This window comes from Canis lupus, chromosome 8, assembly GCF_003254725.2.
Source record: "Canis lupus dingo isolate Sandy chromosome 8, ASM325472v2, whole genome shotgun sequence".
NCBI lineage: Eukaryota > Metazoa > Chordata > Mammalia > Carnivora > Canidae > Canis > Canis lupus.
Window position 1 is genome coordinate 3,175,699 of NC_064250.1, and position 16,901 is coordinate 3,192,599.

General features: G+C 56.1%; 3 protein-coding genes across 4 annotated transcripts in view; 2 read left to right on the forward strand and 1 right to left on the reverse strand.

Moving 5' to 3' along the window:
• Window positions 1-2,529, reverse strand: part of SLC7A7 (solute carrier family 7 member 7) — a 76,424-nt gene extending 73,895 nt beyond the window's left edge. Inside the window, exon 1 of the mRNA XM_025442822.3 lies at window positions 2,431-2,529. The gene's annotated coding sequence lies outside the window, so the exon portion shown is untranslated. The remainder of the gene's footprint in view (window positions 1-2,430) is intronic.
• On the forward strand, window positions 1,985-8,121 carry LRP10 (LDL receptor related protein 10). Its single transcript, XM_025442814.3, has 7 exons — window positions 1,985-2,119; window positions 2,528-2,572; window positions 3,088-3,223; window positions 5,109-5,299; window positions 5,414-6,431; window positions 6,752-6,881; window positions 7,013-8,121. The coding sequence occupies exons 1-7, from the start codon at window positions 2,080-2,082 to the stop codon at window positions 7,598-7,600; spliced, it is 2,148 nt and encodes a 715-aa protein (XP_025298599.1). The 5' UTR covers window positions 1,985-2,079; the 3' UTR covers window positions 7,601-8,121.
• Window positions 8,122-8,473: 352 nt separating this feature from the next.
• REM2 (RRAD and GEM like GTPase 2) lies at window positions 8,474-16,590 on the forward strand. 2 transcript variants are annotated; one of them, XM_025442827.3, is made up of 5 exons: window positions 8,474-12,475; window positions 13,768-14,109; window positions 14,352-14,428; window positions 15,118-15,325; window positions 15,689-16,590. In XM_025442827.3, the coding sequence occupies exons 1-5, from the start codon at window positions 12,373-12,375 to the stop codon at window positions 15,994-15,996; spliced, it is 1,038 nt and encodes a 345-aa protein (XP_025298612.1). In that variant the 5' UTR covers window positions 8,474-12,372; the 3' UTR covers window positions 15,997-16,590. The 2 variants fall into 2 exon arrangements, with proteins under 2 accessions (XP_025298612.1, XP_025298613.1); XM_025442828.3 differs by having other exon boundaries at window positions 14,355-14,428.
• The last annotated feature ends 311 nt before the right edge of the window (window positions 16,591-16,901 follow it).

Genomic DNA, 16,901 nt, shown 5'->3' on the forward strand with positions numbered 1-16,901 from the left:
CCCTGGGCTGAAGGTGGTGCTAAACCGCTGAGCCACCCGGGCTGCCCCCTTAAGTGGCGTCTTAAAAGAGTTCCAGGCACCCACCAACCATAGAGAACAGATAGCCAGCACTCAATTAAAACTTCCACGATCACTTTTAGAACTTAAATATTTATTTTTAATTTTCCCAACCCCTTTGCCCTGCTTCTCTTTGCTCAACATCCTTTTCCTACTCTCAGGATCCTATGTCACTCCTCATTAATTCCCAAGAGCAGCACAGAAAGGAAGCACAGCAGAGGACACAGAGAGACCAAGGGACCAACATCCCCTGGCAAGGGACCAAGGTCTAAATGGAAGAAAGGCCTTTTTATAGCCAACTCTATGGCTTCAGGCCCTACTGTGGTTCCAGTTTTGAAAATATCAAAACTGGTGCCAACAACGAATGTCATGGATAGAAAAGTGTTTTGCACCATTTGTAGAGAGTAGAGTCGTTAAGGATCCAAACGTACACTCTGTCCAGAGCCAGATTGTCTAGGTTCAAACCCTTGTTTGAGCATTTACTAGATTCATGATGTTGGGCAAAATTCTTAACCTCTCAGTGCCAGAGTTTCCTTACCTGTAAAATGGGAGTAACAGTAGTTTCTACTTCACAAGACTGTGAGGAGGATGAAAAGAGCAAATACTTGAAAAGTGCTTGGATCTATGCCTGAAATGTGAAAAAAAACCTCAAAAAGTATTTGCTATTGTTACTGTTTACTAATATTACCTATCCATGCCACAGGAAGGAATAAGAAGTAGTTACAGCCCGCATAAATAAGAAACATCTCCAGTGACTAGTCATGATCATTGTTCCAGGGGACAAAGTACTTCCTAGATGCTCGACTAGCATTACCTCCTAAACGTTAATGACAGTCTTAAAAGAGTTGCACTATTAACCCCATTTTACAATTGAGACGCACAGAGAGGTTAAGTGATTTTTCTCAAGATCACAGAGTCAGCAAGTGGCGAAGGTACATTTATTCGTTTATTTACCACGAACTGGGTTCTCACTGTGTCTCAGCAGGAGAGGAACCCCGTGGGTGCAAAGGCAAACAGTCTAGGCCCCGACCCACAGGAAGTTTCTGCGCCGGGAGAAGAGGCGGGGCGGAGGCGGGAAAGCGGAGTAAACAAACCGTGGGAACACCCCGTGGTAATTGCTGTAATAGAGGCTCACGCCGAAAAGTGCGGCCTGACCTCCGGCGCTAGAACAAGAAAAGCACTGAGAGCTTAAGGGCCCAGAGGATAGACGCGCCAGCTACGGAAGGAGCCGTGGTCCTCGCACCGACGCGTCCCGAAACAAAGGCGCCGCCCCGCAGCGGCGGAGCAGGCGGAGCCGGGAGCCGAGGCCGAGCGCCTCGCGGAGGGGGTCCGACGCGGCCCCGCCCGGCCGGAAAGGGGTTAAGGCGAGCGGGGGGCGGGGCGCGCGTTGATTGGCAGGGGCGGGGCTAGGCTCGTCCCCGCCCCCTCCCTCCGCCCCGGCGCTTCCAACCCCGGGGCTGGCAGGGGTACCGCCCGGGCGAGGGCCGGGGAGCCGCGCCGAGCCTCCCGTCCCCCTCCCCCGCTCCCCTGCCGCGCGAGTCCGGCGGGTTGGACGCGCTGGGGAAGTTGTGCGGCGCCCGGGCCGGCCCGGGGGGCTGACCGTCGGCAAAGTTTGGCCCGAAGAGGAAGTGGCCTCGAGCCCCGGCAGGTGGCGGCCGGGCCTGGGCAGGAGCGCGCGCGGCCTGCGGGCGGGCTCCGGGCGGGGGCGCGCTCCAGCGCCGGGCCTCGAGCCGAGTCCCGGGACGTGGGGGGCCGGCCTCGGGAGACCGCGCGGCGGCGGCCGGGGAAAACAACTCCGAAGTTGGAGAGAGGCACCGCCCCTGCTCCCAGACGGCCGCCGCCGCCGCCGCCGCCGCCGCGCCCTCAGCCCTGGCATCCAGAGCACCGGTGGGGGAGCCCGGGCCATGCAGCCCCCTCGGGGAGGCGGCCGTGGGGGGCCCGGACGCCCAGAGCGGCGCTGCCTCCCCACGGGGTAGGCGACAGAAGTGCCGGGACTCTTCCTGCACCCCCGGACGGCTCAGGATGCTGCCCTTCACCCTCCTCCTCCTCCTCCTGCTCCTGGGTAAGAAACCGAAACGAGGCTACTCACCCGGCACCCCGCCCCTAGGGCTCGGAGCCCGGGCACTCGCACTCCCTTCCTCGTCTGCCGCCCCTCCCCTCCCCTCCCCTCCCCTCCCCTCCCCTGCCTGCCGGCGCCCCCCAGCCCCCGCCGCCGCCTGCGACGCTGCCAGCCGCTCCCTTCCGCCCGCATCCTCCCGCGGGCTTCCCTAGACTGCCGTGCCCTCCCGCCCCCACAGGCCGCGCTGCCGGACCTTCCTTCGAGGTCCCCCGGCGCAGCCCTCCCCGGCTCCGCTGCCCCTTCCCTTAACCTACCCGGAAGTGCCAGATGGCTCCCTTTCCTCCCTGAGTTGCTCAGGTGAAGAAAACTAAGGGCGATGCGCTCCCCTGCCCTCTCTCATTCTTCCCCTAGGAGGCGCTCTGGCACATTCAGACCGGATCATTTCCCCAAATCCTGGTGAGTAGAGGATGCCCCTGTGACCGACCACAAGGGCTTGGTAATGAGAGAAGATCCAGGAGGATTCTCTCTCCCTGAATCGTCCGGCACCTACCATAGTTTTAGAGTGGAGATCATCCACCCTTATTTTACAAAAGGGGAAACAGACCCAGTGTGAGCTCTCACTTGGTAGTTATGTAATATATTGGTTTTTATCAAGTATCCATACTTGACCTCCCTAGCCAGAACGTAGTCTCCCTGATTGTAGAGACAGTATATCGGTCTCCTCCTGGTCCAAAGCAGCCCCCAGATGGTTTCTGGTGTTGATATTTAAGGTGAAGCTATAGTGAATGTAGGGGAAAAAGGGAGCCAGTTGAAAACTATGATTTGAGTGTGTGTGGTGGGGTGGTCGGAGAGGTGGAATTTCTCTTGCTCCTTCTTGAAGAGGTCAGGCCCTAAGAGGCCTCAAGCCTGGGGGCAGGGGATATGAGAGTAATGGACTCTCAGCCAACTACCCTACCTTCCTCTGTCTCCAGCTTGTGAGGATCCTCCGGCCGTGCTCTTGGAAGTGCAGGGCACCTTACAGAGGCCCCTGGGCCGGGACAGCCACAGCTCCCCTGCCAACTGCACCTGGCTCATCCTGGGGAGCAAGGAGCAGACTGTAACAGTGAGGTGAGAAGCAGGCCAAGACCCTATTACTACCCTCCCTCCCTCTCCCTCCTTCACCATGGGAAAGAAAGCCTTCAGGAATCACTTTTCCATGGAGTTTCCATCCCTGTCAACAGAAGGAAGAGTAAAATTTGATTTGTTTTAGTCTGCCCTAAAAGCCTGGCTTGTTCTGGCCCAGACACAGTGATTTGGAGCCGAGGTGGGGCAAACATCCAGCTTGGACTCTGGTCTTCTCTGAAGGATAGCAGGCACTCTAGAAACAGCCCTTGGGCTTGAATATGGCTGTTCTGAGGTATCCTTTAGTCCATTGCATATCCTCGCCTGGGTTTCAAAAGCTATTCCTAATTGGCTTAGAACCTTCCTCAGCCTCCCCAGATCTTGTATTTTATTTTATTTTTTTAAATATTTATTTATTTATTCATTCAGAGAGAGAGAGAGAGAGGCAGAGACACAGGCAGAGGGAGAAGCGGGCTCCATGCAGGGAGCCCGACATGGGACTCGATCCCGGGTCTCCAGGATCACACCCCGGGCTGCAGGCGGTGCTAAACCGCTGTGGCACTGGGGCTGCCCTCCCCAGATCTTTTAAACAGTATAGGTCTCCCCTGTCTCCTCTGACCTTGGGCCATAGGATTGGGGCCCATGTTTAGTACCTGGCTATTTCCTTCACAAAATTCACTCTCCATGAATTTACCCAGTGGGTGCCTGGGTGGTTCAGTCAGTTGAGCATCTGCCTCCGGCTCAGGTCATGATCCCAGGGTCCTGGGATTGAGTCTCACATCCAGCTTCCTGCTTAGTGGGGAATCTGCTTCTGCCTCTTCCTCTCCCCTACACTCCTGTTCTCTCTCTAGCTTGCTTGCTCTCTTGCTCTCTTTCTAAATAAATAAATAAATCTATCTATCTATCTATCTTAAAAAAAAAATTTACCCAGAAAAAAGCAAAGAGGGCAGTCTGGGTAGAGGCAGAGGAATCAGAATACTCTACTGCCATTGGCCTCTGTTAGGATTACTGCCATTGCCTATGAAGGAATTTGGCTGAGTTAATTTGGCTATTTGATTTGGATTGTGGATGAGCAGGGGCTTGTGCTTCTTAGGGTAGAAGGGACCTGACAACGTTGGGAAAGGAAGAAGATTCTGGTGGTCAAGAATATCTCACATCCAGGGGCGCTTGGGTGGTTCATTTGGTTAAGCATCTGCCTTCAGCTCAGGTCATGATTCCAGAGTCCTAGGATTGAGCCCCACATCAGGCTCCCTGCTCAGCAGAGAGCCGCTTCTCCCTCTGCCCCTCACCCTGCTCATATTCTCTCTCTCTCAAATAAATAAAATATTGGGGCATCTGGGTGGCTGAGCTGGTTAAGTGTCTGCCTTCAACTCAGGTCATGATCCCAGGGTCATGGGATCAATCCTTGCATAGGGCTCCCTGCTTGGCAGGGAGCCTGCTTCTTCTCCCTCTGCTCCTTCCTGCCCTGCTCATTATCTCTCTAATAAATAAATAAAAAGCTTTAATAAATAAGTAAGTAAATAAATAAAATCTTTAAAAAAAAAAAAGAATATCTCACATCAATGGCGGGGGGTTGCGCCTGGCCAGCTTGGTTGGTAGAACATATGACTCTTGATCTCTGGGTTGCGAGTTTGAGCTCCACATTGGGTGTGGAGGTTACTTAAAAAGAAAATCTTTTTTTTTCTTTTTTTTTTTTTTAAGATTTTATTTATTCATGAGAGACACAGAGAGAGAGGCAGAGACACAGCCAGAGGGAGAAGCAGGCTCCACACCCTGAGCCAAAGGCAGACACTCAACTGCTGAGCCACCCGGGTATCCCAAAATTAAAATCTTAATAAAAAAAAAAAAAAAAAAAGGAGATCTCACATCCTGCTCTCCTCTACCCCTATAGGTTCCAAAAACTGCACCTGGCCTGTGGCTCAGAGCGCTTAATCCTGCGCTCCCCTCTCCAGCCACAGATCTCCCTGTGTGAGGCACCTGCCAGCCCTCTGCAGCTGCCTGGGGGCAACGTCACCATCATATACAGCTATGCCGGGGCCAGAGCACCCATGGGCCAGGGCTTCCTGCTCTCTTACAGCCAAGGTATGCTGGACAGGGATGTCTCTGGAACTAGTAGAACGGGTAGTAGAAGCCCCAGGGAGGAGGGGAGGATCCCACCAGCTCTAGTGTTAAAAGCCCTTCATGGTACCTCTGCAGATTGGCTGATGTGCCTGCCCGAAGAGTTCCAGTGCCTGAACCACCGCTGTGTGCCCTTGGCCCAGCGCTGCGACAACATCGATGCCTGTGGTGATGGCTCTGACGAGGCAGGTTGCAGCTCAGACCTCTTCCCTGACCTGACCCCAGCCCCTGTCCCCACGTCACCTTGCAATCACACCTTGGGAGACTTTTACGGGGTCTTCTCTTCCCCCGGCTACTCACACTTGGCCTCAGTCTCCCACCCCCAGTCCTGCCTCTGGCTGCTAGACCCCCATGACGGTCGGCGCCTGGCAGTGCGCTTCACAGCCCTGGACCTGGGCTATGGAGATGCAGTACATGTGTATGATGGCCCGGGGCCTCCTAAGACCCCTCGGCTGCTGCGCAGCCTCACCCACTTCAGCAATGGCAAGGCTGTCACCGTGGAGACGCTCTCTGGCCAGGCCATCGTGGCCTACCACACGGTTGCTTGGAGCACCGGTCGAGGCTTCAATGCCACCTACCACGTGCGAGGCTACTGCCTGCCCTGGGATCGACCCTGCGGCTTGGGTGCTGGCCTGGGGGCCAGTGAGGGCCTGGGGGAGCGCTGCTACAGTGAGGCACAGCGCTGTGACGGCTCGTGGGACTGTGCCGATGGCACAGATGAGGAAAACTGCCCCAGCTGCCCACCCGGACACTACCCCTGCGGGGCTGCTGGCACCCCTGGGGCCACCGCCTGCTACCTGCCTGCCGACCGCTGCAACTACCAGACTTTCTGTGCCGACGGAGCAGATGAGAGACGTTGCCGGCACTGCCAGCCTGGCAATTTCCGATGCCGGGACGAGAAGTGTGTGTATGAGACGTGGGTGTGCGATGGGCAGCCAGACTGTGCTGACGGCAGTGATGAATGGGACTGCTCCTATGCCCTGCCCCGCAAGGTCATTACGGCTGCTGTCATCGGCAGCCTGGTGTGCGGCCTACTGCTGGTCATCGCCCTGGGCTGCACCTGCAAGCTCTATGCCATTCGTACCCAGGAGTACAGGTGAGAGTGCAGCCCACTGTCTGGGCACGGGGCCCAAGGGCGAGACCGTGAGGGTGCTCGCACTGGGGACAGGTTCTGGTGACTTGCCTCTGGGTTGGTTCCTGAGGCTGTCCAGCTTGGCAACAGGGTGCTCCTCTGAACAGAGATCTAGAACCTGAAAGCAATCTCAAAGAAGGAGGGGTTCCCTATGACTTTTGGGGCATAGCCAGGGCATAGTTCAGTTGTCCCAGCCTGGGTGCAGAGGGAAGAGATGTGTCCAGGCTAAGACAGGCTGCTCTGGCTGGCACCACCTGTGACTGAGCAGCCCTCGTTGTTTCCAGCATCTTCGCCCCCCTCTCCCGGATGGAGGCTGAGATCGTGCAGCAGCAGGCGCCACCCTCCTATGGGCAGCTCATTGCCCAAGGCGCCATCCCGCCTGTCGAGGACTTCCCTACAGAGAATCCTAATGATGTAAGTGACCTCCCAGCCCTGGTTCTTCATGTGGCCAAGCCTCCTGTGGCCCTGCCACCATACTGTCCTTCTTTTAGGCTTCCAGACCTCCTCACTTCTCTGACTCTGATGTCTGCCTCCTCTTCTTGCAGAACTCAGTGCTAGGCAACCTGCGTTCTCTGCTACAGATCTTGCGCCAGGACATGACTCCAGGGGCTGCCTCAGGTGCCCGCCGCCGCCAACGGGGCCGCTCCATGCGCCGCCTGGTGCGCCGGCTCCGCCGCTGGGGCCTGCTTCCTCGAGCCACCCCCCCAGCCAGGACCCCTGAGACCAGATCTCAGGTCACACCTTCTGCTGCTCCCCTTGAGGCCCTAGATGGCAACACAGGTCCGGCCTGTGAGGGTGGGGCGGTAGGGGGGCAGGATGGGGAAGAGGCACCCCCATTGCCAGTCAAGGCTCCCCTTTCATCTACCAGTGTGTCTCCACACACCCCCACTGCCTCTGAGGCCCCCGGGCCATCGCCCTCCATGCCCCTAGAGCCATCACTGTTATCTGGAGTGGTGCAGGCCCTGCGAGGCCGCCTCCTGCCCAGCCTTCAGCCCCCAGGACCAACTCGGACGCCACCCGAACTCCACACAATGGTCCTGTCCCCAGAGGATGAGGATGATGTGCTTCTGTTGCCACTGGCTGAGCCGGGGGTCTGGGTGGTTGAAGCGGAGGACGAGCCACTGCTTGCCTGAGGTGACCCAGCTCCCTTGGGGGCTCTGGTCGTGGTGACAGCAACCCTTCAGAGGGCAGCTCAGCTTCCCTTCCACTTCTTCCTTCCCTGAGCCTCCATCTGAGCCTCCTATTGACCCTGTGTGGCTGCTGTAACATTAGGTATCCCTCCGGCAGGGAATGGGCTCCCACAGAGCTCCCTCTGCATAGGCCCTGAGACCATAGTCTTTGTCACCACTGTTTCCCTGCACCACCACCACTCAGGTGGCTATTTTTAAAAAGTAAATTTCATGAAGGGTCATAGGCCTGGACACTCCATCCTTTCCAAACCACTGCCCGAAAGTGGCCTTTAAGCACCAGAATGTTGATTGAGTGGAGACCTCCAGCCCCCAGGGGAAGGATTTGGGCAGAGCCTGAGATTTTGCCTACTGTCGTCTTTCCTACGGGGCCTGGCTCATAAAAAGAGCACAGAAAATGCTTTTGTCCCATAGCTAGGTCATTGCCCAGCAAGTCAATGTTGAAAATAAAGGAGCCAGAAATTTAATTTTTTTGTAAATGAGCTATGACCTGAGCCCAATCTTAGCCATCTCAGCTTATGTTTGCCTCACCTTGCTCCTCCCTAGGAAGGCCTCTGGCCTGCACTCCAACTCCTGCCCTCTTCCCCCTACTCATCTTCTAACCATACACTGTTACCAATTCAGGGTAAGAAGATTCCAAGAACCCTAAGCACTCCACCATCCCCACCCACTGCCTGGGGCTCAGCTCTACCTTGAGTGACACCAGGGGTGAGCAGCAAGCCTCTTTATGCCCCACCAGGCCAGAAGTCTGGTGAGCCAGCTGGACCCTGTAGATAGGGAAGGTTCCCATTTATGGAATACTCCCAGAGCACAGATCAGAAGCAGAATGTCCCTAGGGGAACATAGCCACAACTCCTGGTCTCTACCCTCCACCCCCACCAAGCACTTACAGTCTGTCCTAGGCAAGACAGATGAACTCTCAGCCAGGATGATTCAAAGCAGGCAAAGATAAATCGAGAGGAAAGTCACAAACATTCAGGGTGTGAAGATGCTGGCATCACTTTGATCAAATCCAAAAGGTCTTCCTAGAAGAGGGTCCAAACAAGTCTGAAGAATGTTGTCAGTAGTTGGAATAGAGTTGTGGATGCTAGAGAGGGTGAATATCCCAGGATAAGTAGAGTAAGCAGATGTGAGGCTCAGGCTAGTGGCTGGACCCCCAGCCCTCCTGAGAAAAGGGGCAGGAGTGTCAGCAGTGGCCAGAGTTGCAGAACTGGAGAGGATGATGGGATGATGGAGGGGGGAATAATCTGTGAGATATGTTGGAGTTCAGCTTCTGGTAAGCGAAGTGACAAACCATCCCAGTGTTTGAAATGAAAACTGGGACAAAGGATACAGACAGAGTCTATGGGGGTGGACATGGTGCCCCCAAGAGTGGAGGTGAGGCATTTGTTAACAGAAGCAGTCCCTGGAGAAGCAGACTCCCCTCAGGCTCGCCCTCACCCTTCCTAGCAGGCATGGTCTCTCCTCACCCTCTGGTGGAGGGGCCCTGCAGCCTGTCAGCATCCTCACACCAGCACCAGCTGCCTGTTCCTCCTCCCTGTGAGCAAGAGCCTAGGGAAGTGGCAGAGAGTGAATGTGGTACAGACCTGGGTTCATGGGATCTTGACCTGGGAAAGAGCCAGAATCTGTTCACTCCAGACACTCTCCAGAGATTGGGGAAGGGCGTTCAGAGATTCCCATCCTTGCTTACTCTTCCCCCGGTGAGCCTCCCCCAAGTGTCAACAGTCCTTATGTTTCCCTGGTGTCAGGCCCAGGGAAGCAGGGAATGCTGATTTCCATCCCCATCACCTGATCTGTGCCTCTCCCTTGCTCCTTTCTGCTTCATGGCCTCCCCAAAAACCTTCAGCAATAGCTTCATCCCTTGTACTGCTCCAGACCTTTTACCTCCTGGTGATATTTGTAACTTGAATGTGGACAAAGATTGAAGGTAAAAGAAGGCTCCTCCTGGTGGAATGCTTCAGAAAGCCAGAGGGAGGACCCAAGGGTACCCTGGGAAGGGCTTTGACTGGATTCCTGAGCCTGAGAGAAGTTTCTCTAGGTGCTGGGTATAATATGCTCTGGGAGGTGCAAGGGGTAACACCACTTTTGTCAGCCACAGTGAAGTCCCAGGTTGGTGAGGAGAGAGGATTAGCCTTGTACAGGCAGCATGGGGAAACTAATAAGAGAGTTCCACGCAGGAGAGGTGGGGCACTGGGGGGCAGTCAGTCAAGTTTTATTTGCACCAAGGCCTAAAGAGAAATGAGACCACCCTCACATCCTGTCAGGACAGAGACCCTGTCATCCAAAGTGCCCAATATCGGGGTGGGGGGAGTTCATGCCAAAGGCTCTGGCTATGGAGGAGGAAGGTGTTCTCAGCATGAGATGGAGATCAGCCTGGGAATCTGAGGTAAGAGCACAGACCAGAATTCAGTCCTTAAGAATTGACCTGAACCAAGCTCCAGACCCTGCTGGAAGGGGAGGGACCCCTGGCCACACTGCCTGGGGTGGTGGGAACACCAGATAGTTGGGTAACCTGCCTACTGCCAGATCCTTTTTCATGCCTAATGGCGACCCTCATAACAAGGCTGTGCCATGAGTGTTTTAAACCCAATTCACAAAATAAATAAATAAATAAATAAACAAACCCAATTCACAGGTTCAGGAGCAGTCACAGAGGAGTGAGACTAGCCTGGCCTCTATGGAGACACAGAGCTAGATCCGGACTAATTCAGTTCCAAATCTCATCTTTGCCCCACTATTCCACAGGCTCTCCCAGTCCTGAGGAAGCTGGGACGGGCAAGCGCACAACTTCTTACCTGTGGGAGAAAGAGATGGTGGTTCAACATGAAACCCAGCCTGCTCCTATGACCCAAGGCTGGCTGAGTACTGCCGGGGTCTGCAGTCCCCTGACTCACCCTCACCTGGTTATCCTAGAAATTAATCCAACCACCTAAGTGGGTTTTCCAGATATGTGAAGCTCACCTCTTTACAATTTAAAACTTTTAAAACTAATTTTGGAAGGAAATTGTTCTAAACATGATGTTCATCTTCAGCACATCTGAAAAAGAATGTGCATTTTTCTGGAGAGCTGAGGATAATTCTTAGAAACCAGTGGCTTCTCTATAGCAATGCTTTCAGAGGCTGTAACTGTATCAGGGAAGCTGTTTGCCTTTTTGTCAAATGCCCTCAGACCACTTTTTAAATGTTTGTGACTGCTTTAAAAGTTTTTTGTAGTGTTGCTTCCCCTGCTACAAGGCCACCAGGGGTCACTTGCCCCTCTAAATGTTGAGTACAGGGACATACTGAAACTAAGGAAGGACAAGTAGGCTGTGAGTGAGGACTGGAGAGTCTCTCCAATGAGTAAAGTGCATAAGTATGGTAGTTGCTCAGGAGTCCTTTCTGCCTTCCCTAGACCCCAAATGTCACCCTGGAATTGACCTCCAGATAAGTGGTCACTGCACATTAGTTCGAGATTTCTCTTTGTCTCTTCCATTGGAGGAGTCCACTGAATTTACCATACAGACTGTTCCCATTAATAGCAGACAGTTGGAATATTCAAGACAAAGAAGGCAGCACAGCAGATGAAAAACAGTCTTTGGTATTGGGAAAATCGGGGTGAGAATCCTAGTGTCCCCATTTTCCAACTGCATGATGGATCTGGGGCGAGGCTACCCACCTACCACTCTGCCTTCGGGTCATGAGGATGAAAGAAGAGAACGCAAGGAGGTGCTTAGCACAGCACCTGGCAAACATGGGGTGGGAAATTAGAAGGTATGTTTGGGTGCTTGCAGTGTCAGGAAGAAAGAGAGCTGGAACCTGAAGGGAAAAGGACCGAGGCAGAAAAGGAGCAGTAAAGCCATCCTGGTTTTCCACAAAGAGGCAGACATCATCGTGTAGCCCCAGAGGCCAAGTTGGTGCCCCAGAGAGCACAGAGAGTGGGGCTGGCACTGGGTTTGGGAACTTCTAGGGGACTTAGCTCCATCTCCTCCTTCTGTTCTCATATTAACAGTAGGTTAGGGGGCTTGGCAGGGCGACAGAGAAGGGGAGGCAGTCCTCACATGGTTTGCACCCACCTGAACCTAGTGACAAAATGAAGCTGCCCAAACAAGGCAGCCATCTCTCCTGCAGAGCCCCCGTCTGCCTGGGGGCCAAATTGGGAAACAGCTACCGTGGTGAGTCTTAGCCCAGAAGGGGTGGGATGGGGGAAGGAGAGGGTGATGGGGAAGTTTGGTGCCAGGGTGACCCTGAATCTCTTGGTTTCTGCCTCTAAGCCCTCCTTTTACCCACCGAGCACCCACTCTGAGCCGGACACTGGGCCAGGAGGCAGGGAGTCCAAGGACCAAAGACGCACAGTCCCGGTTCCTGGAGAAAGACCTCTCCGTCCCTGGGTCCTTGCCTCCAGCCGTCCTCGGCTCGCTTACCCACTGACCCCTCACCCCACTTCTATGAACCCCCGTCTCTTTCGCCCCTCTGACATCGTTTTGTTCAGGTCTTAACCAGACTCAGCAGTGTGTGTGCTCCCAGAGGGAAGCGACACAAAGGAAGGAGGGGGCACAGAAAGGAGGGAATCCCGCTGACATCACTGCTCATTAGCATGTGTGACCTCATCAGGGGGCGGGACAATTTCCCCAGGTGTCGGGGCGGGGGGAGGAGGGCATGGGGGTGGCATTTAAGGGAAAAGCTGACAATGCTGCTGAGGGAGTGGGTACTGCAAGCCGCCGGGCTGCACACGCACACCGATGCACGCGGACCTCGACACTGACATGGACACGGACACAGAAACCACAGCCCTCTGCCCCTCCGGCAGCCACCAGGCCTCCCCCCCAGGGACACCCACGCCAGGTGAGGACTGAGCGGGGCAGGTTCCAGCTGAAACCATGGGGGTGGGAGCCGAAGCTGGGAGGTCACAACTGGGGGTTGACGGAGCTTGAACCCAAACAGCAAAGGGGAAGAGCAACTCAGGAGGTGGGGAAGCCTCCCGCTCACACCAGGCTGGGCAGGGCTGGGCTGGGGGTTGCAGGGGGGAGGGGGGCGGCGGCTAATCCCCCCCCTCCCATCACCTCCAGGGCTTCACTGGGGACACTAGTGCTTAGCCCCTAGGTCAGCCTCATTCCCAAGAGGCTGGGATGGGCAGGAGGGGTGGGGGAAAGGGAAGGGGCAGCCCACAAGCCTGGGAACCACGGGCTGGGGGCTACCCTGGGGACTTGTTGGAAGGGTTTCACTGGCCCTTGGAGGCCCTGGCTGCCAGCCAAGTATCGATCCTGGGCTATTTCCAGCCTCTCATCATCCCCCTTTGTTGTGTCTGTCCTTCTTCTTCCAGTTACCCTGACCCCATGCATTGTCACTCTTCCTCTTGCTCATGCTCCCGCTCTCTCGCTCTCTCCCCCACTCCCTCCCTCCCTCTTTCTCACCGCGAACAGAAGATTCTCTGGTACTCACGGGGACAGCCAGAGACGCAGGATTCTCACACACAACCATGCACTGGGGGATGGTCACCTACAGGGCCACAGGAAAAGGCAGTTCTGCTCACATGCGGGCAGAGGAACACCCAATGTGCACATCATACAGAGCCAAGGCCCTGCCCTGGGAAGAGACTCCCCACAAAGTTTTTGACTCTACCACTATCCACCCCCCAGAACCTGGGCAGCAGCTTCGGCTTCTTGTCCCCTGCACCCCTCCTCAGTGTGGGGATTACCAGTTAGTTGGGGAAGCAGAAGGAGTCAGGACCTCCTGGGAGAAGGAGGGGTAGCACCTCCCACCCCACCCCCCACCCCTGCTGGTCCCAGGGTCCCAGGGCCCCAGGCCAGAGGACTAGTCTGGAGGTATGCCAGTGTGTCACTGTGAGGCCTGAGTGGGTGTGTGAGTGTGTGCACAGGTGCGTCCCCTGCATGGAGGATGTTTTGAACAGGTTGTGGCTGGAACCACATTGGATAAGCCAAAGTTCAGCTCCTTTGAGCCTCACCAGTTCAGGCTTCCAGAAGAGTTTGGTTTTAGGGGTCAGACCAAATATTCTCAGCTCCTTCTGGCTCATGGTGGTCGACTGGAGCTCTGAGGCCAGAGCAGGCAGGATGGAGCCCTCTGCAGATGGCTAGGCATACCCACACTCACAGCTTCCTTCTCTTTGCCCCCCCCAGAAACAGATGCCACACTGCTGAAGAAGCGAGAGAAGCTGTTGGCAGGGTTGGACCGGGGTGGGCCACCCCCTACCCCAGGGGCCCCCAGACGAAGAGGCAGTATGCCTGTCCCCTACAAGCACCAGCTGCGGCGCGCTCAGGCCATAGATGAACTTGACTGGCCACCTCAAGCCTCATCCTCTGGTTCCTCTGACTCCTTGGGCTCAGGGGAGGCAGGCCTCACCCAAAAGGATGGCATCTTCAAGGTCATGCTGATAGGGGAGAGCGGCGTGGGCAAGAGCACCCTAGCGGGCACTTTCGGTGGTTTCCAAGGAGACAGTGCTCATGAGCCGGAGAACCCAGGTATTTGGGGAATCCCTGCAAGGGTCAAGGGCACCTGTGGAGCCCTAAGTCAGGGATGGAAGAGCTCAAGGCATGAGCAGTCCCTGGAGGCCAGAATCTAAGAGAAGCTGCTCCAGTGCTTTCTGTGACAACCTCCCTGGAGGGGGTCCTTGGTGCTGGGATTGGAGGCATCCCTGGTTACCAGGTCTCACAAGTGTTGAGGAGCCTCCTAATGGGTTCTATCCCCTGTCCTTATTTCCCAGCAGAGGACACCTATGAAAGACGCATCATGGTGGATAAAGAGGAAGTGACTCTGGTCGTTTATGACATCTGGGAACAGGTGAGAACCTAGGAGAGCCGAGGGGGGGCGGGCAGAGTGTAGCTGAAGGCTGGTGGCACTGCAGGCCCTGGTTTCAGTATGTACTGGAATCTGACTTTCATCTTTATCATCTCAGAGAGCAAAGGCCAGCATCAATGCCCACACCATGGCACTGAGTGCCTGCTGTCTTTCTAGGATCTTCTGACCCAGAAGGAAGTTAGGATCTGAATTTGACAAACCCTGCAGCTGCGAGCCAGGCTGAACACCCCGAAATCGACCCCATCCATATATTTTCCAGCCTGAAAGAGTCTGATCTGACAGGACAAGAGCTCAGGGCTCTGGAATATCAGGGAAGGGAAAAAAAAAGTGAGGATTTGTGAATATTTGGACATAAATGATTAGTACATAGAAAGGAGAGGCCAGATTACATACAGCTGAAGAGCATTCATTTTTAAATTAAGAGCTTAAGCATAAGAAAGTAGGATGGGCTGCCGCGGTCGGTCTACCGTCTGTCCCCCATCCTCTCAGGTGGGGCTCACATCATCAACCACTCTCTCCTCCACAAACACACAACAGGTACGGAGATTCTGCCATTAACTAGCCCCGTGAGCCTAAGCGGGTGGCTGTTCCCTCATCCTTGAGATGCAGGTGCTGGACAGGTTGTCCAGTGCCTCTGGGCCTGACATTCCACCACTCTCTGCCCAATGCAGGGGGACGCAGGGGGGTGGCTGCGGGACCACTGCCTTCAGACCGGGGATGCCTTTCTCATCGTCTTCTCAGTCACGGACCGACGAAGCTTCTCCAAAGTTCCAGAGACCCTCCTTCGGCTGCGAGCTGGGAGGCCCCACCACGACCTCCCTGTCATCCTCGTCGGAAACAAGAGCGACCTGGCCCGCTCGCGGGAGGTATCCCTGGAGGGTGAGTACGCTGTCCCTCATGCATACCTGCACTCTCGGGGACCCACTCCCTTCCAGGTCGCCTTTTCTCCACAAGGCCCTTGGCCCTCCCGGGTGCACCAAGAATGGCCTTTCGCAGGCTAAGGGTAGACTCTAAATGCTTCACTCCTCACCTCGTCTCCAAGGCCCCTTTCTCTCTCGCGGCCGCACCACCACCGCCCTCCGCCGATCCCTGCCTTGCTCGCAGTTGCGAGAGATTCACTGGCCCGGGCGCCTCTCTACGGCCCGCGGGCGCCTCCCCCGAGCGCCCCCCCCCGCCCCGCCCCGCCCCGCCCCGCCCCGGGTCCAGTGCCGCCCGCGGGCCTCAACCGGTCCCTTCGTGCAGAGGGCCGCCACCTGGCAGGGACCCTGAGTTGCAAGCACATCGAGACGTCGGCCGCGCTGCACCACAACACGCGGGAGCTCTTCGAGGGTGCGGTGCGCCAGATCAGGCTGCGGCGGGGCCGGGGCCGGGGCCGGGGCCGCGCCGGGGGCCCGAGGCCTGAGTGGGGCTGCCCCGACGGCCCCCCGCCGCCCGCGCGCCGCGAGAGCCTCACCAAGAAGGCCAAGCGCTTCCTCGCCAACCTGGTGCCGCGCAACGCCAAGTTCTTCAAGCAGCGCTCCAGGTCGTGCCACGACCTCTCCGTGCTCTGAGCCGCGGTCGCCATGGTCACGGCGGTCGCCATGGTCGCCGCGCCCTCCACTCGCCCCCCCGCCCCGCCCCGCGTCCTCCGCGAAGACCGTCTAGGAATTCAAAAACGCCCGGGACGCCCGGGTGTGTGGGCCGCGGCTCGGCCCCGCGGGTGCCCGGGCTGGCTGCCCGCCGCGGAGGCCTGCAGGGCGAGGACGCAGGCCGGCGGGCGGGCGGCTTCGGGAGGGCAGGAGGGGCTACAGGCCCGCGAGCTGTTTTGACTTTTATTAAGTCGCGCTTGACCACCTCTCCCATAAAGAGATCCTAAAAGCGAGAACTGGAAAAGTACTTTGTAGACCCCTTTACGGCCCCCCAGCTTTGTACTCTGCGCGAATACGCCTCACCTTTAAGAAACCCTTAAAGGTAAAGACACGGAGACGCGTCTTTGAGACCACCTAAAACGTGCTGCTCTGAGCAGCGGCACTTGTCCACTTTGCCTTTAAGAGCTTCTTAAAGGCAAAGGCCTGGAAGCGCTATTTTTCAGAATTGATTCTGTGATTCACCGCCACAGCACGGCATTTCCCTTTCAAAGTTATTAAAGGTAAGGTTTGGACAGACTTTTGCCTTCAGATGCCATTGTGAAGAGCTGAGCTGGTGGCACTGCCCCCTCTGGCAGGGGCCCAGGAGGCCCCAGCAAGGGAGCTACCCTTCCCTTTTCAATAAAGAACTTTTCTTTTTTTTTTTTTATTTTTTTTTAAATTTTTATTTATTTATGATAGTCACACAGAGAGAGAGAGAGGGGCAGAGACACAGGCAGAGGGAGAAGCAGGCCCCATGCACCGGGAGCCCGACATGGGATTCGATCCCGGGTCTCCAGGATCGCGCCCTGGGCCAAAGGCAGGCGCCAAAGCGCTGTGCCACCCAGAGA